The following is a 19,932-nucleotide window of genomic DNA, read 5'->3' as shown; positions in this document are numbered from 1 at the left end:
AAAAACAAAAGAATATACAAGCAGCCAAAGCTCTGGCCAAGAAAATTCACTTGTAAAAGGCCCCTGACTCAACGCACTGAGTTTTTCTTCTGTGACTTGGGTTGACCATGTGCTCCTGGGTTCTGTATTGTGGTGGTGAAAGTCCTTAGGCTGTGGCTTAATGTTAAGTGTGAGAAAGATGTTGAGAGAGATTTAGTGAAACCTTTTGGACACCTCACTGATTGAATTACTCATTTAAAATTGATCAGGTTTTATCAACATCTGTATTGGATTGATTTAGTTTCTTCTTGCTGTGTTCTAGAATGAAGTAATTTATTATATGAGAGGAACTTGAGAAAAAAAGCACAGCTCCTTTGGATCACTATTTTGGATGATCCAAACCAAAGCAATAAAAGAATCACAGCATGCATTTCGCTTGCTCTCCTTTCTCTTCATAGTCATTTTCACATGACTTCTGCTTGTCAAAAATGATTTTGAAGTTGTCATTTACTACAGAAGAGGCTTCCTTTTCATTTGGGATTTTAGTTTCCTGACAGGGAACAGTGAATCGGATGTGAAGGGCAGGAGTTAATTTGTACTGATACTCACTAACAGTTATGGTACAGATATCACCTCATTTAATTCTCACAGCTCTGCAGGCTGGAAATTGTTAGCCCCATTTTGCAGATCTCGAGACTCACAGGGATAAACAAACTTGCTCACACTGTGAGTGCATCCCTGGGGCATCAGTGTCTGGAATCCTCTTGGCCATTTCCACAGCCAGGGCGCCGTCTTCTAGTTTTCATGTGGGTATTAGTGTTGGCTGCTGTGACCACTGTTTTTGGAAGACAGTGTGATATCATTTGCATAATAATCTCTTGAATGAGGCACATGCATGCTAAGTTGCTTTAGTCATGTCTAACTCTTTGTGACCCTGTGGACTGTAGCCCACCAGGGATAAGGCATACTATTTGAGCAATTCAAAAAATTATGGATGAATGGAAACTTTAGATTGTCCACACCCTCGGTCTTTGTGCTCATCACAGTCCCCACTTAACCAGAGTGTATGCTTCCTGGACTAGTCCTGTGGTGCCACGCCAGGATATATATAAGTGATGGGGGTGGAAGGTGTGTTTTCATGTTGGTGTGAAATATAAATATGGGATAGAGGGCAAATAAACTATGTGTGGGTTTATAAAATTCAAGACTAAAGCTGACCGCATTCAGCTGAAGCTCCGATACTTTGGCCACTTGAGGCGAACAGCTGTCTCATTGGAAAAGACCCTGATGCTGGGAAAGATTGAGGGTGACAGAGGATGAGATGATTGGATGGCATCACCGACTCAGTGGACATGAACTTGGGCAAAGTCTGGTAGATGGTGAAGGACAGGGAAGCCTGGTGTGCTGCTGTCCATAGGGTTGCAGAGAGTCGGACACGACTGAGCGACTGAATAACAGCAATGACAACAGAAGCCGACCTGTGCTGCTTGTAGTAGGTGGCTTCTGACTCTGCTCCTAGGATGTGGAGGGCTCTGGTTCATTTTCTCCATCTGTTATGGGTCCTTCTGAGTAAAAGTTGAATGTTAATGGATTTGAAGTAGAAATAGTCTTTCTTGAATTCTGGCTGGTTTGGAGTTTTTTTAAAAAATGGGGGGGGGGGGCAGGGATCAATTTAGATGTTCAGGCTCCTTTCCTGTTTCTGTTTCCTTTGCTTTTGTTTGGATTGAAGTGTAAATGAGCAATGCTCACAGATGAAACACAGCAGAGAAGGCAGGTTACGGGTAAATTGGAAAATCAAACTCAGGGAAGATTTATTATTTTTAAATTATGTAACAAATTTAATGAAATCTAATGAAGCAAACAAATTTAATGAAAAAGTGAATTGACAATTTAAAATATTCTGTGTAGCTTCTAAAAAATGAATACCAATAAGTTTGAAATCACTAAATCATAGTAATCTCCTACTTTATGCAAGAGAGTTCTGTTAATTAAAATTTAAAGTCTAAACATATTTTGGGCAAGATTACTATCGTCAGATAACTGTGTGTGATATCCTTCAGTTGCTTTAAATGGTTCTCATTCTCAGCTGCACAGTGAAGTCATAAAGAAAGCTTGAAAAATACTAATGCCTGAGCTCCACTCCCAGACATTCAGATTTCATTGTTCTGGATTATGGCCTGGGTATAAGCATTTTGTAAAACTCCCCAGGAGAGTCTAATGTGCTTCCAATGTTAAGAACCATAGATAGTTTATTATAATCATTCTTTAATCACATTTGCTTGTTTTTTTTTTTTTTTTTTTTAATTAGGTCTCCGTATTTTAACATTTTGACTTCAGAGTTTAAAATTTTGAAGGTAGCTCAGATCAACTTACAGGCAATTCAGAATCTTGACCTTTATCCTTAAAGTTTTTATATTTCAGATGGCAGTTACTGTAAAGATTACCCTTTTCCTTTTGCAGCATCATATACTGAGCACCAGGACCTAGGTTTTTGAAACCTCCCCGTAGACCCTTTTTAAACTGTTCTGGGCCTGCAGGCTATGGCAGGACCTGGCTGTTAATTCAGTACTTTCATCTGATTGACACAGGGAGGATCACTGGGCACCTAGGGGAGGCCTTCCTGTTATTAATTCCTTTCTGGATGTCCTTTATGTGTTTGCCCAGAGGCCTTGGCATTGGGCACGTTGTGAAAGTCATAAAATTAAAGAAGTATTTTGCACTGGCTGCTCAGCCTGACATTCAGAAAAACAAACTGCAGTAATGGCTGGCGCGTCCTCCCTGAAAGAACGTGCACCAAACGTCTTTTTGGTGTGTATTTCTTGGTAGAATTTGCAGGCTGCCTACTGTGCGCTGATGGATGAAGAAGGGTTAGTGCCGATGCTGAGGCCACAGCTGCTGGAAGCTGTTTGTAACCTGCGTGACCCTCTGGGGTGGGTAGGTGTGTGTGTGTGACTGCGTGTATATGCACCCACACATGGACGTGCTGTGGTGTACGTATATTACTTAAAAAAAAAAAAGAACCTTGAAACATGAAGTTCATTTTTAAAATGTAAACCTCTGAATGGGTGAGTCTCCAACTTTTGTTGGCATATCAGGATCAGATATGGTATCAAATTTGGGGTTCAAAGTTGGAGAGGCAGTGATTTAAATAAACTTTCTCCCCAAAGCTATTTTTCTTAGAAGCCCTGACAGATTCCAGCGCGTCTATGACGGTTTCATACAGAAGCAAATGCACGTGTTTTACCATTTGTGGAAATTATAGTTTTGAAACTGGGAAGGTCTGTGTATCACTGTCGGCTCTATTTTTGGAAATAATGGAGGAAGTATTTCAACCTGATTACTGCCTGTGGAGTGAGGAATTTCTTAGTATTTGACTGACCACCTGCTGATACTTTATTTCCTTAGAGCTCCTCAAGTCATTATAAGAATCACCCAACAGTCTGAAATCAAAATGATGTCTTACTGTAAAATGTCAGCTATCTGTCGTAAAAAAATTACATGCCATTTTAAATATAATTGCCATGCCTCTCCTCTCTCCCTTACATGCAAACATTTAAGAATAACAGAATCCTTGCAAAATGAGTAGGAGCAGTCCAAGGTTCAAGCTTTGCAAATCTGAGAAACTGCCTGCCTTCTATTTTGAGTGTGTTAATAGTCCCGATAATTGTAGCTCCACTTACTGCCCTTTCTGTCTCTCTACCTCCGGGTCATCCTTGTGACATTTTAGGGATGCTGTTCATGTGTTGCTGCTGCTGAATTCTGTCCAGTGAAGCTTATTTGTTTTCTCTTCAGCTAGGTTCTATCCTCTGTTTACTTGTCTTGGTATTCTCTTTCCTTTCTGTGCTGCTACCAGACTTTCCTTTCCCTGCCTTTGTGTTGTGCCAGCAGACTAGGGGAGCTTGTGGGCTCCCCCTGTGGGAGCCCTGTGTGGGTAAATGTCACTGCTTTAGACAAAGAAGAGCTTGGCCACATCCCGACTCGAGACGCAGCTCAGATCGCCACCCCTTACACATGGTACCTGGCCCTTTGAGGGCATCTGTTTACTGCACACTTCTGAAACACCGGCTGGTTTGGCAGCAGGTCTCTAACTCATTGCTTATCTGTATCCTCGGGATTAAGGTGAAAAGTGGCCATTGGGGTGAGTGACCTCGCGTCTACTCCCCCACAGGCGCCAGGGGAGCGAGAACTCCCCCGTGAGACGCTGTTGGAAAGCAGTGCTGCAGCTGGAGCCTCCTGGGGCCGCCTCGGTCTCACTGTGGGGCGCGTAGTTCAGTTGACTCAGCATCTGTGACGGCACGCTAGGGTCTAGGCACTGATCTGAGAAGTCTTACCCACCTTAAGGCTGTGTCTTGACATTAAGAACATGCTTGTGTAGTAATGCTGTGTTCTCAGCACCTCAGGGCTTTTGAAAGAGGCACTTGCCTTCAGTTATTTCTACCTGGCAGCTGCTGCCTTGGGGCTCCCTGTCGGGTGTGGAGGACATGGGGACAGTGTAGAGCGTCCCCACCAGGCCGTCCCTCCCTTCTTTTGCCCCCCAGGTCAGGAACGGCACGTGCTCCCAGTGGGCAACGACCACGGGTCAGCTGCCCCTTCCCTTCAACTTTGCTTTATTTACTCAGGGACCTTGGAGGCTCAGAAGGTACTCAGCTCATTTTTATATAATTCTGCTCGTTTAGAACATGATTATTATTAGTATTGAAGAAAACTTTGAAGACTTTCTCATGATGGTTTTCCTTCTTATTCTCAAGTTAAATCCATCAGCCTTGCCCAAGATCTGGTCCAAAAGAGGGCCACCAGTCCACAGGGGAGATCCTTTTAGCCTTCAAGCATGTATGTCCGGACTCCAGCCGACTGTCCTCCCAGCCTTCTCCTGTGTCCTCTCCTGTGCCCCTCCAGTCTCCCGCCCCTTCCTCCTGCTCACTGACCGCTGCTGACGCCCACAGACAAACCGGTTCTGTTCAAGAGGACACAAGGCCGAGCAGGTTCTTAGACTTTGCATGAGGTTCCCTAGTCGGCTCTGCCACTTCCCCGCTGTGGACCGTGGGCACATCCTCGACCCTGCCTGCCTCAGGCTCCTCATCTGTAAAGCAGCGAACATAATAGCACTTAACATGCTTAGCACAACTAGCTGTTATTGTTATTTCCCAAACAGGCTACTTTAACAGCATTACTGAGATGATTTGAGGCTGTGAAACCCACCTGTTTGAAGCATAAATTCAGAGCTCTTCCTTTACAGGGCTCACAGGGCTGTCCAGCCGTCACTAGACACTGACTTTTGAACCTCCCAAATAAACCTTGTCCCTGTTAGCAGTCTCTTGCCATGCTCTTCCCTCTTCCTGCTCTGCTTGCCTCTCCTCAGGTAACCTCTGACCTACTTTGTCTATATAGACTTGCCTTATTCTGGGCATTCATATTAATGCAGTCATAAGCCATGTGATTCTTTGTGATAACCACTCTCAGCACAGTGATTCAAAGGTTCATCTGTTTTTCATTTTACTGATGAATAATATTACGTTGTTTATCCACCCACATATTGTTTATCCATCGTCTCCTGAAAGACACTTGTGGTGTTTCCACCTTTTGGCTGTTATGACTAGCACTGCTATGAGTATTCACGCATGAGTTTTTGTGTGGACATGTGTTTTCATTTCTCGAGGACGAGTACCTAGGAGTGGAATTACTGGGTCATGTGCTAATTCTATGTTTGACGCTTTGAGGAGCTGATAGACTGCTTCCACTTTATAGTCCCATCAGCAATGTGTGAGGGTTACAGTTTCTCCATGTCCTTGCCAACACTTGCTCTTATTTGTCTTTGTAAAAGCCGTTATAACGGTGGTTTGGGATAGGTTATCTCATTATGATTTTGATTTCTGTAATGACTGATGTTGAGCATTGTTATGTGGGGTGCTCTCCGTCTGACTCTCTGTGACCTACGGACTGTAGCCCGCCAGGCTCCTCTGCCCATGGGTTTCTCCGGGCAGGAGCACTGGAGCGGCTTGCCGTCTTCTTCTCCAGGGGACCTTCCAGCCCAAGCATTGACCACATCTCTTATGTTTCCTCCATTGTGCCTATTAGCTTAAATGTGTTGACTGTTTGGACATAATGAATATAAAAAGTACCAGTTCCTGCTTTAATAAAGTTTGCAACCATGGCAAGAGAGGATAGTTTTTAAGTCAGTACTGTATGGGCAATCTCATTAGCGTAACAGTGGGGGTGAGAGTGTCTTGAAATACCAGTGACCAGGTGAGCAGACACAAGCTATTGATCTGAAGCACTTGGAGCAGTGGCTGAGAAAGGAGTGTGTCTATTTCTGAGGCAACGGCTAGATGTCTGCCTTAAGGACTTTTGATTGAGGTAAGATTTGTAAATACTGAAATTCACAGATATAAGTTTACAATTCAATGAGTTTTGACAAATGTATAAATTCGCGCAGCCACCACCTTAGTCCGGAAACGGAACATTTCTGTCACTCGATCACATTTCTTCTTGTCCATTCCAGTCAATCTCTATCACTGTCTGCAACCATTTTTCTGATTTCTTTTCACATAGATTAGGTTTGCCTGTGTTTAAATTTCATATAAAGGGATGAATCCTAGAGTATGGACAGTTTTCCTTTCACCCAGCATGATGTCCGTGAAATTCCTCCATTGTGTCGAGTTATTGATTTCTTCATTTTTATCAATGTCATCTCTGTTGTTTTCAATTTAGGGTGTTATAATTCATGCCACTGTGACTATTCATATAAAGTTATTTGTGTGGACATTCTTTTCTCTCAGAGAAATATATAGGCCGGAAATTTCTGGTTCATTGAACAGGTGTTTAACTTGATAAGAAATTGCCAGATCTTTTTCTCAGATGGCTGTACTATTTTTACACTCTCACCGGTCATTGAGGAGGATGTTATAGTTGCAACATGTATTTGCCCACATTTAGTGATGTCTGTCTTTTACAATTTAGCCATAATCATCCCTAATGTCAGATGGTATTAAGCAACTTCCTGTGTGCTTGTTAGCTCTTGGTATTTCTTCCTTTGTAAAGTGTGTGTTCAAGACTTTTGCTCATTTTATTTACATTTTCTTTGTGTTATCATTGAGTAGTAGGCACTCATATATAATCTGACTTCAAGTCTTCAAGATACGTGTAACCAAAATATTTTCTCCCTCTTTGTGGCTTTCATATTCATTATCTTAACAGTGCGTTTGTTTCAAGTTACGTTTTGAGACAATCTCATTATTTTGCTGATTAGGAAACTCTCGAGTAGGAAGTTGAGTTACCCAAGCTCACAGAGCTGGTTGGGGTAAAGGTGGGGTTTGAGCTGTGGTGGTCTGCCTCCTGAGTACTTGCTCTAAGCAGCTATGATGTATAAATACAAGTACTTCTCTTTGAGAACCCCTTACTGTTTATGACTTTGTTGAAATCAGTAAGCATTATCTACTTGAATTTAGATATTCTTAAGAAGAACTTCTCCCATGTAATTTTCTTGGTCTAAAATTAAACCTTCACCATTTAGGTCTCTTCTGAGTCCCAGTTTTATGTCAGTTCACATGTGACAGGAACTCACCAGTCTGCATTAATCAGAGAAAGATAAATCGCACCTGAATTTCTTTTCTCGGACCTTTTGGCCTTTAATCTGATTTGGAGTTTTAGGATTATTTGAAAAAATATTGGAGAGAAATATTATACCGTGTTCAAGAAAAATGTTGGTTATTTCTGATAACCCTCCTCTTTGGTTGGTCATACTTTTATACTGCAGACCATAGAAATGACAATTTAGTACAATTCTACTTTGAAATAAAATATTGGAGAGCTGGAAGCTTATTGCCGTTTAGAGAAACGGAGAAATTGTTTTTACCCCACTGCCTCTTATTATTAATTGATATGCTGAAATAGATTAGCACAGTGCAGGCTCAAACCAGTGCATAAATACAGCCATTTATGTCTTACCATCAGCTTCACTGTGGATTCATCTCACTGAAAGCTTGAACGGCTTCTTAGGGGAAGACATTGGAAGGGTAGTTTTACCCCATGAGTCCCCTTAAATATGCTGTTAATTCGCATTGATTTTAGAGAAAACAGAGAGAATCAGTTTGGCTCCCCCTGACTAAAGGCGTCGGCAAGCTGCTCCAGTGCCGTTTAATGGGAATTGCGGAGACCCCTCCTGCTTGCCTGCTTGCACACAGCTCCCAACACCAGCGGAACACTGCCGAGCTCTTCCTAGATGAACTTTTGAACAGAAAATGATGACTCTACCGTGAACTCGAGGTGTACGCGGTGTGCCGTTTGATCTGCTTTCTCCTGATTTCAGTGCTCCCAGAGGACAGTCAGCAGCCGGCCCTGTCCTCCTCCCTGTAGTGCGCTCAGGTGTCCTGGCCGCTGGTTCCCAAGCCCTGTCCCCAGCCAAGCTTAGCGACCGCTGCCACCCCACCAGGCCAGTCCTCTTCATCCAGGGGCCTCTCCAGGGGCGCAAGGATGGCGCCCTGCTCACCTTTCAGAGCTGGGCCCAGGCCCAGACCTACAGACGGATGGCAGATAGAGGCGTGCCGTACCTAAAACGATTCTCATTTGTCGTAAAGGATGAGACAGTTCTCTAACAAGCCTCCAGAAGCCTTTGCGAGCCACTGTGTAGCTGAAGCGGCACAGTGAGCTGGACCTGAGCCTCGTGGTTCCGTCCAGCCGTGGACCTCAGCCCCTGAGCAGTCTGGGTCTGTCAGGTTGCTCTGGACGCTGGACCCCTCAACCAGGGAGCGTCTGTGGCCCCGAACCGCACTGCGGGCCGTCCCGGGCCCTGGCTGGCAGTTGTGCGCTTACCTCCTCTGTTGCCCTTGGCGTGGCTGACCAGCCTCTTGCTCTCCAGGCCGTGACTCCTCAGGGCAGGAATGAGCTGTCTTGGGCAGCTGGGAGCTGCTCAGCAGGTGAGGGATGGTGAGGTGATGATGAGGTGTGACGTGGGGCAGAAGCCCCTTCTGTGCAAAGCTCTGCCCAGACCGGGAAGGGGTGAGGGTCTGGCTGCTGTTGATCAGAGATGCTGCTGTGTGGGGGTGGGGGGTGGAAGCCTGGCTTACAGTTCAACCTCCAGTTCTGCCCCTGTCAGAAGCACTTAGGAGAGAGTGACAGTGTGAGAACACCTGATTCCTGTGTCTCCTGGTCATTGTAATAGGTTAGGTCTATTATGTTTGAAATCAGATCTGTTGATATTTGTTCAGTTGTAGCTACCTCTCGCCCTGAAATTCGTGACATTCATTCATTTTACAGGGCAGAGGTAGGAACATATGACGTGACATGCAGAGAAGCTGGCTAACCTTTTTAGCTACAGAATGTGATGGTATATCCTACTATATTTGCAAGTCTGTCACTGGAAAATGTTTGTTTCTGATAAAGTAGAAGTAAGAGGCCCAAGAATTAGCTGGGATGGCAGAGCCACTGTCTCCTCCTCTTTCTTCTGTCTGTGTTCCTTCCCTTCTTCATCTAAGCTTAGCATCAGGTGGTCACAGAAAGTGCAGGTTGAAACAGCTAGGCTTAAAACACACAGAGGACTTTTTCCTGAGACAGTTGTCTTACAGGATCGTCTTTCTACATTGTGGTGTGGCCTTTCCATATTTGCAGATTTAACTAGAGGAGACCATATCTAATCATATACTTAAAGTTTACCTTAGAAATACATTTAAAATCCACAACAGCTGTTTTAAAAAGATTAATAGTACTATTATGAAGAAGCACAATGTGGTGTGAGATTGAATTACCGGCTCCGACAGGTGTACAGAGTGACCTGCGGGGCTGAGATCTGAATGACTGTATTTATGGGAAAGAGCCTTTCACCCATATTTTTCTGAGTAGCTGTTCGCAAATGATGTGTTACGCCCTGTGCTTCTGTTTCTCGCTGGGTTTGAAAAATAAAACTTTCCATTAGTGGTAAACTCATAAGCTTGGGGCATGAAAATGTTTGAATTTGATATAAAAGAAGTTTTGAAAGGAAGATTAGTGGTTTAAACCAAAAGATTAGTCACCCTGGGAAATTCAGCTGTTGAGAAAGCCGAGTTCAGTAACGCCAGGTCCTGCTCCAGCTGATTGCTCCCTCACACTGAGATTCCTAATCTTCCTGCTGCACTCCCACCTGACTGGCAGGGCTGATTACCACGGCTTAATACTTTCTCCATCACAGAGCACAGGGGGCTCCTCTGCTTCAGAACCCCCTTGTTTGTGGCAGGTTGATTCCTCTACCAAGTGGAAGGTGATTATTATCATTTCTTTACCCATTATCACTTTAAAACGGAGGAGAAGAAGGGAAGGTACTGAACAGGTTACAATTAGCAGTGGTCGTGCTGAAATTCTCTCACGGGCAGCATTGCAAGAATCACTTGACGTTTGACTTTCTTAGCACCTGATAGTTGAGTCCCGTCCATTCTGCCATGAAAGTGTCTGGTACTAGATCCTCCATATTCCATGGGAGGCAGATAATTAAACCCACGGCGAGGCCCCCTTCCACACGGGAGGCTAGCCTGGAACCACAGGACATGGCTCTCCTTCAGAGCATCTCAGCCTCTGGCTTCCCCATGGAAATGACTCCTGTGGAGGCACATGGTCACGGTTCCCTTCTAGACCAACAGAAGGTGGTCTTCGTATTGGGTAGGTAAAGGTAAATCTGTTTACATTTTATCTGAAAACCTTAAAGGTCCATTTAGGGAAATGACTTCTACATCTTAAAACCAAGATGTTGTCTTGAGAGAGCATTATGTCCATTCCTTCCCTCTGGATGGACCTTAAATGTGTATCATCTCTCTCTCCTCAGTGACTTGTGTTCTATTTCATCATATGTGAAAATGGAAATTTCACAGTTTTTCTTAGTAATTCACTCAGGATTCTATGAATGTTCATTGTACGAATACAGAAGCATACTTAATCTCTGCTCGTTCTTCCTGAAGAAGGAGAGATCTGTTAGTCATTACTTGGGAAAACACACACACACACACCCACACACACGCACCCTCACACACACGCCACACGCCACACACACGCACACACCACACACACGCACACACCACACACACACGCCTCAGAGAGCACCAGGCAGAGCACTGACATTGCCCCAGGTCCGTCTGAGAATCTTATCTCAGGTAACTCAATCACTTTTGTCTTTATGGGTCTTTTCAGACTCTTTCTGCTCCATTTAAGGTATATAAAGATCACAAACTTTTGTAGGGATCTGAGCAGACCTGAATACTAACCTTTCTGCTTCTCTTTCTCTTCCCAGAGCTTTTATGTTTTGTTAGCTTTAAACCCTCTTAACTTCACGATCAACTCGCTATACTTTAGTGCTGAATAGCTCTAGGTTCAGAAAGATTAACTGTGTTATTCTGCACATTGGCTAATCTACATTAAAATACTTGTTGTAATTAAAAATTTTAAATTAGACATTTAGTGTTCCGGAACATTGACATAGTTACTACCCTTCTTCCTACAATAAATGTTAGAGTCTGTGCTAACTGTAATTGTACAGTCATTTAGATCACAAGGTTTCCGCTTGCCAGCTATTTGAAACTATTCTTTTCAAAAAATTTTTTTCTCCTAGATCACAGTATCCAACCCAGTTTTTACATAGTATAGGCATATTTGTGAAAAAGTGTTAGTTGTTTAGTCATATATGACTCTTTGTAATCCCATGGACTGTAGCCTGCCAGGCTCCTCTGTCTATGGAATTCTCCAGGCAAGAATACTAAAGTGGGTAACCATTCTCTTCTCCAGAGAATCTTCCCAACCCAGGGATCAAACCCAGTCTCCTGTATTGCAGGTGGATTCTTTACCATCTGAGCCAGCAGGGAAGCCCATAGGCATATTTATTAAACTGTGAATACTTGGAAAACTTGAATTATTATGGTATTTACACTTAGAACATTTATACATTAAATCAGTGATGCCTTGTCAATTATACAACCAAATCAAGTTTTTGAGCATTTATCTTGAAGCCTTTTTCTTTCAGAAAGGTTTTTTTTTTTTCCCATGATTCGCCCTTGTAGGAGGGGAACCACACGAAGGCATGTCTTCCTCTGTTGGTGAGCGTAGTGCAGATGGCAAGGCGTTGGCCTGTAGCTCAGCCAGTCCCAAGGTGTCAAAGCTATATCCATTGCAACTCAGCTTTATCAGACTGCTTGGGTCATGGCACTAGATGATTTTAGCTGAAATACATAGCAAAAAGGGCTTCCCTGATAGCTCAGTTGGTACAGAATCCGCCTGCAATGCAGGAGACCTGGGTTTGATCCCTGGGAAGATCCCATGGAGAAGGGAAAGGCTACCCACTCCAGTATTCTGGCCTGGAGAATTCCAAGGACTGTATAGTCTGTGGGGTTACAAAGAGTGGGACATGACTGAGCGACTTTCATATAGTGAAAAAGGAAATTGGACACACAGTTGGCATTCAGAGCCTACAATCTGCTTGAATTATAACCTAGAGTAGGTGATGTGTGTGGAGAAGGCGATGGCACCCCACTCCAGTACTCTTGCCTGGAAAATCCCATGGACGGAGGAGCCTGGTGGGCTGCAGTCCATGGGGTCGCTAAGAGTTGGACACTACTGAGTGACTTCACTTTCACTTTTCACTCTCATGCGTTGGAGAAGGAAATGGCAACCCACTCCAGTGTTCTTGCCTGGAGAATTCCAGGGACGGGGGAACCTGGTGGGCTGCCATCTATGGGGTCGCACAGAGTCGGACACGACTGAAGCGACTTAGCAGCAGCAGCAGGTGATGTGTGGCAGAAGCCGTGGAGCTCTGGGGCTGGGACGAGGATTGGCTGCTCCAGCCCTTGAGTTAGGTTAGGGTCACAGTATCGGACACTTGCCCAGCCCTTCTCCTGTGCTCAACGGAGGCTGTCACCTCTGACGGGACAGAAAGTGTGCCCTGTCCTGACACTCCCAGCACTGGTGACAGGATCAGGGTGTGCTTCTTGAGCAGGAAGTGGTGCGAGTCAGAGATCCAAGTCTCCTTCTGGACAGCCCTCTCTCCTTCACCCCCAAGTTCGGTCCGTTGTTGTCTCTTTTGCCACCTAAATCTTGCTTTAGAGCCATCCATGTCCCCCAGTCTCCACCACCGCGGTCAGCCCTGTTCCCTGACCCAGCCTGCCATCGCCTTTCAGAGCATTTCCTGGGTTATTGCAGGGACCTCCTACCTGGTCTGCCCCCACTGCTCTGGCCCTCTTCACTCCTCCTCAACTTTGCAGCCAAAATGAGCTTTTAACCACACAGCCCCCTCACAGCCTTTCTGCTGTCGTTTTGGACAAATAGCAATCATCATCATCATCATTATACTGACAGTACTTTAGACCAAGGCCTGTAAATAGGGTGGTCACACAATTCATCATTCACACGAGAGCGCTTCTGAAAGTGAAGTGGGCGCCATTGGGACCCACACAAGGGTGGTGTGGGGAGCAGGTGTGTGCCTGCCGCGCCCGCTGCCATCGCCCTCCCTGAGCCGCAGCGCTGCTCGCGGTCAACCTCTGTGCTGTCTGGCGGCGCCTGCCCTGCCTGTCGCCCCACTGGGCCTCTGCACGTGCTGTCTGAGTATTTGAAAACTACTGATCTTTCAGCTGTTAGCTCCTGTCTGGCATCTCACTGACTAGGTTAAATCTCCTTATTATAGACTCTAACTACACTCACTGATGCACTTTAGCATTTATTTATTTGAATAAATACTGGTAAGAAACTGGTAGTATTGTATTACCAGTATACCAGTTATAGAATACAGTGGTCGGCACAATGGCAAAATAAACTCTATCTATTTAAATTTATGTACTTAGTACAGAAGAAACCAGCTAAACATATACAATTTAATGTAAAAATATACTCTCGATTTTAGCACTGTTAATATGCTATTTTATATGCATGCTGCTGCTGCTGCTGCTGCTAAGTCACTTCAGTCGTGTCCGACTCTGTGCGACCCCTGAGACAGCAGCCCACCAGGCTCCCCTGTCCCTGGGATTCTCCAGGCAAGAACACTGGAGTGGGTTGCCATTTCCTTCTCCAATGCATGAAAGTGAAAAGTGAAAGTGAAGTCGCTCAGTCGTGTCCGACTCTGAGCGACCCCATAGACTGCAGCCTACCAGGCTCTTTTGTCCATGGGATTTTCCAGGCAAGAGTACTGGAGTGGGGTGCCATTGCCTTGCATATTTGATATTTATTATGCTTGATTTGAAAAATACAGTAATTTAAAAGTTCAGTCTTGTAATTCTACAAATTTATCAAATATTTGAAGTTATGACAGGGATTCTTGAGAAGGTGTCTCTATTGAGAGATCTGTGACATTTAGAGTTATGATATACAGAGTAGCTGGATTCTGGAACAGATTGTATGCGTGTCTGATTCTTTGCGACCCCATGGACTGTAGCCTGCCAGGGATTCTCCAGACAAGAACACTGGGGAGGAGGGTTGCCATGCCCTCCTACAGGGGATCTTTCTGACTCAGGAATCAAACCTGTGTCTCTTATGTCCCCTGCATTGGCAGGCAGGTTTCTTTACCACTTTTCTTTAACAGATTAACTGGGGTTTAAATCATGATTTTGCCACATACCGTCTTGGTGGCCGTGAACAAATCAGTTTCCCTCTGCCTCTCTTTACACATTTTTAAAGTGGGTATAATAACGATGTCTATTTTTTTTATTTTTTAACTTTACAATATTGTATTGGTTTTGCCATATATCAAAATGAATCCGCCACAGGTATACATGTGTTCCCCATCCTGAACCCTCCTCCCTCCTCCCTCCCCATACCATCCCTCTGGGTCGTCCCAGTGCACCAGCTCCAAGCATCCAGTATCATGCATCGAACCTGGACTGGCGACTCGTTTCATATGTGATATTATACATATTTCAATGCCATTCTCCCAAATCATCCCACCCTCTCCCTCTCCCTCTCCCACAGAGTCCAAAAGACTGTTCTATACATCAGTGTCTCTTTTGCTGTCTTGTATACAGGGTTATTGTTACCATCTTTCTAAATTCCATATATATGTGTTAGTATACTGTATTGGTGTTTTTCTTTCTGGCTTACTTCACTCTGTATAATAGGCTCCAGTTTCATCCACCTCATTAGAACTGATTCAAATATATTCTTTTTAATGGCTGAGTAATACTCCATTGTGTATATGGACCACAGCTTTCTTATCCATTCATCTGCTGATGGACATCTAGGTTGCTTCCATGTCCTGGCTATTATAAACAGTGCTGCGATGAACATTGGGGTACACGTGTCTCTTTCAGTTCTGGTTTCCTCAGTGTGTATGCCCAGCAGTGGGATTACTGGGTCATAAGGCAGTTCTATTTCCAGTTTTTTAAGGAATCTCCACACTGTTCTCCATAATGGCTGTACTAGTTTGCATTCCCACCAACAGTGTAAGAGGGTTCCCTTTTCTCCACACCCTCTCCAGCATTTATTGCTTGTAGACTTTTGGATCGCAGCCATTCTGACTGCCATGAAATGGTACCTCATAGTGGTTTTGATTTGCATTTCTCTGATAATGAGTGATGTTGAGCATCTTTTCATGTGTTTGTTAGCCATCTGTATGTCTTCTTTGGAGAAATGTCTATTTAGTTCTTTGGCCCATTTTTTGACTGGGTCATTTATTTTTCTGGAATTGAGCTACAGGAGTTGCTTGTATATTTTTGAGATTAGTTGTTTGTCAGTTGCTTCATTTGCTATTATTTTCTCCCATTCTGAAGGCTGTCTTTTCACCTTGCTTAGAGTTTCCTTTGATGTGCAGAAGCTTTTAAGTTTAATTAGGTCCCATTTGTTTATTTTTGCTTTTATTTCCAGTATTCTGGGAGGTGGGTCATAGAGGATCCTGCTGTGATGTATGTCGGAGCATGTTTTGCCTATGTTCTCCTCTAGGAGTTTTATAGTTTCTGGTCTTATGTTTAGATCTTTAATCCATTTTGAGTTTATTTTTATGTATGGTGTTAGAAAGTGCTCTAGTTTCATTCTTTTACAAGTGGTTGACCAGTTTTCCCAGCACCACTTGTTAAAGAGATTGTCTTTAATCCATTGTATATTCTTGCCTCCTTTGTCAAAGATAAGGTGTCCATAGGTGCGTGGATTTATCTCTGGGCTTTCTATTTTGTTCCATTGATCTATATTTCTGTCTTTGTGCCAGTACCATACTGTCTTGATGACTGTGGCTTTGTAGTAGAGCCTGAACTCAGGCAGGTTGATTCCTCCAGTTCCGTTCTTCTTTCTCAAGATAGCTTTGGCTATTCGAGGTTTTTTGTATTTCCATACAAATTGTGAAATTATTTGTTCTAGCTCTGTGAAGAATACCGTTGGTAGCTTGATAGGGATTGCATTGAATCTATAAATTGCTTTGGGTAGTATACTCATTTTCACTATATTGATTCTTCCAATCCATGAACATGGTCTATTTCTCCATCTATTAGTGTCCTGTTTGATTTCTTTCACCAGTGTTTTATAGTTTTCTATATATAGGTCTTTAGTTTCTTTAGGTAGATATATTCCTAAGTATTTTATTCTTTCCGTTGCAATGGTGAATGGAATTGTTTCCTTAATTTCTCTTTCTGTTTTCTCATTATTAGTGTATAGGAATGCAAGGGATTTCTGTGTGTTGATTTTATATCCTGCAACTTTACTATAATCATTGATTAGTTCTAATAATTTTCTGGTGTAATCTTTAGGGTTTTCTAAGTAGAGGATCATGTCATCTGCAAACAGTGAGAGTTTTACTTCTTCTTTTCCAATTTGGATTCCTTTTATTTCTTTTTCTGCTCTGATTGCTGTGGCCAAAACTTCCAAAACTATGTTTAATAGTAATGGTGAAAGTGGGCACCCTTGTCTTGTTCCTGACTTTAGGGGAAATGCTTTCAATTTTTCACCATTGAGGATAATGTTTGCTGTGGGTTTGTCATATATAGCTTTTATTATGTTGAGGTATGTTCCTTCTATTCCTGCTTTCTGGAGAGTTTTTATCATAAATGGATGTTGAATTTTGTCAAAGGCTTTCTCTGCATCTATTGAGATAATCATATGGCTTTTATTTTTCAATTTGTTAACATGGTGTATTACATTGATTGATTTGCGGATATTGAAGAATCCTTGCATCCCTGGAATAAAGCCCACTTGGTCATGGTGTATGATCTTTTTAATGTGTTGTTGGATTCTGATTGCTAGAATTTTGTTAAGGATTTTTGCATCTATGTTCATCAGTGATATTGTCCTGTAGTTTTCTTTTTTTGTGGGATCTTTGTCAGGTTTAGGTATTAGGGTGATGGTGGCCTCACAGAATGAGTTTGGAAGTTTACCTTCCTCTGCAATTTTCTGGAAGAGTTTGAGTAGGATAGGTGTTAGCTCTTCTCTAAATTTTTGGTAGAATTCAGCTGTGAAGCTGTCTGGACCTGGGCTTTTGTTTGCTGGAAGATTTTTGATTACAGTTTCAATTTCCGTGCTTGTGATGGGTCTGTTAAGATTTTCTATTTCTTCCTGGTCCAGTTTTGGAAAGTTGTACTTTTCTAAGAATTTGTCCATTTCTTCGACATTGTCCATTTTATTGGCATATAATTGCTGATAGTAGTCTCATGATCCTTTGTATTTCTGTGTTGTCTGTTGTGATCTCTCCATTTTCATTTCTAATTTTATTGATTTGATTTTTCTCCCTTTGTTTCTTGATGAGTCTGGCTAATGGTTTGTCAATTTTATTTATCCTTTCAAAGAACCAGCTTTTGGCTTTGTTGATTTTTGCTATGGTCTCTTTTGTTTCTTTTGCATTTATTTCTGCCCTAATTTTTAAGATTTCTTTCCTTCTACTAACCCTGGGGTCTTCATTTCTTCCTTTTCTAGTTGCTTTAGGTGTAGAGTTAGGTTATTTATTTGACTTTTTTCTTGTTTCTTGAGGTATGCCTGTATTGCTATGAACTTTCCCCTTAGGACTGCTTTTACAGTGTCCCACAGGTTTTAGGTTGTCTATTTTAGAGGGCTTCTGTGAGAATTAAATCACGTAATGCATATAAAACACTTGGAACAGTTTCCAGCACAGTAGACACTAAGTTAATCCTAGCTGTTGCTATTATTTGTACTGTTATTATATTTATTCATTGAACAAATATTTATACTTTTTTCCTGGCATTGGTCTCAGAACTCTGACATGATTAATACAGGGCAGGGGAATCCGCTGAGTGTAAGTCAGGGTTTGTTAGGGTGTGTGGGTGGGAGGAGCTCTGTGAACCTGGAGGATGGGAATTCATCAGCTTGCTGGGAGCTGGGGGGAGTACCCAGGGTGAGGAAGGAGCATGAAAGGTCCCTGAGGCAGAAAGGGCTTCTCCCGAGTGCGTCCCTGAGTCCAGGTGGTAGGAGGCCTGAAGGACAGACTATGAGGCTGTGCCCCAGGGCTTTTGTTAGAAAAATGAGAGGTCGGTAATTCTTTCTGTTTTACCCATGAAGAAACAAAAATCCACATGTCCTGATCAGGATCACACAGAGAATCGGGAGCTAGCACTGGAAGCAAGTCTCCTGTGTGTTTTTTTTTTTTCAAATTAATGAAGCATCATACAAAAATTCCACAAGTCAGAATGACTTTCTGAGTTCTCACAGTGAGAGCCCCTGTGTACCCACATCTTGGTGTGCTCTCCACAGCTGCCCTGCTGCACCCACCACCACCCCCCCCCCCCGCACCCCCTCCCCGAGAGGTATCTTACCTCTGCTCACCCCCAGCACTGCAGACCAGGTTTGCCTGGGTTTGAACTTTATGAACTTCTGCATGGGAGCCTTATGCTGTAATCCTTTCCCTGACTGGCTTCTCTCACTACACGTACATCTGTGAGATCCATCCGTGGCGTCCTGTGTTGTGTATGGCAGTAGTGGGTTCCTTACAGTTGCTGCGAGCTGTTCCTCTGTGTGAATACACACGGGTTTTCCGGTGTGATAGCCCCTGAATGTCACCATGAGATGCAGCGTGTGTGTGAGACGAAAGCTGGATTGAGATTCATGTCATTTACGTCTGTAGGTTAATATTGCTCATCCTACTTTTTTTTTTTTCAGCTAAGTGAAGGTTATATTTTTCTTTTAGAATCAAAGTATATAACCTTGATTGTCATACTTTGAGAGTGTGTGGTTGTTTAATCATCAAGTCATGTCCAAGTGTTTTGCGACCCCATGGAGTGTAGCCCACCAGGCTCCTCTGTCCCTGGGATTTACCAGACAAGAATGCTGAAGCGGGTTGCTATTTCCTTCTCCAAGGGATCTTTCCGACCCAGGGATGGAACCCAAGTTTCCTGCATTGGCAGGTGGATTCTTTATCACTGAGCCACCAGAGAAGCCCACTTTGAGAGTATAATACCATATTAAAACAAAGGCTTGCATCAGCAGAGATTGTGTGATGTGTGATAAGTAAGTGTTAATCACGAATGGAAATAACTTAGATTAGCTTGCCAGGTGGTTTAAGATGGTCCTGTCATAGAACACCAGCCTTTTGAAATGTTATCCTGGGGGAATGCAGGTTTCTAGGGGGTGAAGGATAATTTGCTACTTAATTGGGCCAAATGGCCACCGTTGCTGCTTTTTAAAGTCAGGTCTCTCTAAAGACAGTGATCGATTAGCTGGATGAATGCCATTTCATGTGTTTTCCACTCAGTTTTTTTTCCTCTCTCTCTTTTTTCTTTAATGTTTCAGATGATGTTGTGCCATACTTTAAAACAGAGCCAGGCCTTCCGCAGATCCACCTGGAAGGGAACCGCCTCGTGCTCACTTGCCTTGCAGAAGGGAGCTGGCCTTTGGAATTCAAGTGGACGCACAACGACAGTGAGCTCACCACCTACACCAGCGAATATAAGTAATTGATTCCTTGAAAATAAGATTACGCTTCACAGTGGTATATTCAGAGTATTTGCCTTATTGGCCATGATAGCACGGGGTGGGGGGAATATTGGATTGCATTGGTAATGCATTAAGGATTAAGGGAATCCATTTGAA

The 19,932-nt window shown here is 43.3% G+C and overlaps 1 protein-coding gene across 1 annotated transcript in view; it reads left to right on the top strand.

Moving 5' to 3' along the window:
- SDK1 (sidekick cell adhesion molecule 1) overlaps positions 1–19,932 on the top strand; it is a 745,496-nt gene that overhangs the window by 267,228 nt on the left and 458,336 nt on the right. The window contains exon 2 of the mRNA XM_070780283.1: positions 19,633–19,792. Coding sequence (XP_070636384.1) covers positions 19,633–19,792 — 160 coding nt within the window. The remainder of the gene's footprint in view (positions 1–19,632; positions 19,793–19,932) is intronic.

Source organism: Bos indicus, chromosome 25, assembly GCF_029378745.1.
Source record: "Bos indicus isolate NIAB-ARS_2022 breed Sahiwal x Tharparkar chromosome 25, NIAB-ARS_B.indTharparkar_mat_pri_1.0, whole genome shotgun sequence".
In the NCBI taxonomy this organism is placed as follows: Eukaryota; Metazoa; Chordata; class Mammalia; order Artiodactyla; family Bovidae; genus Bos; species Bos indicus.
Note: the sequence above shows the minus strand (reverse complement) of the source record. Positions and strands in the feature narration are given on the sequence as shown.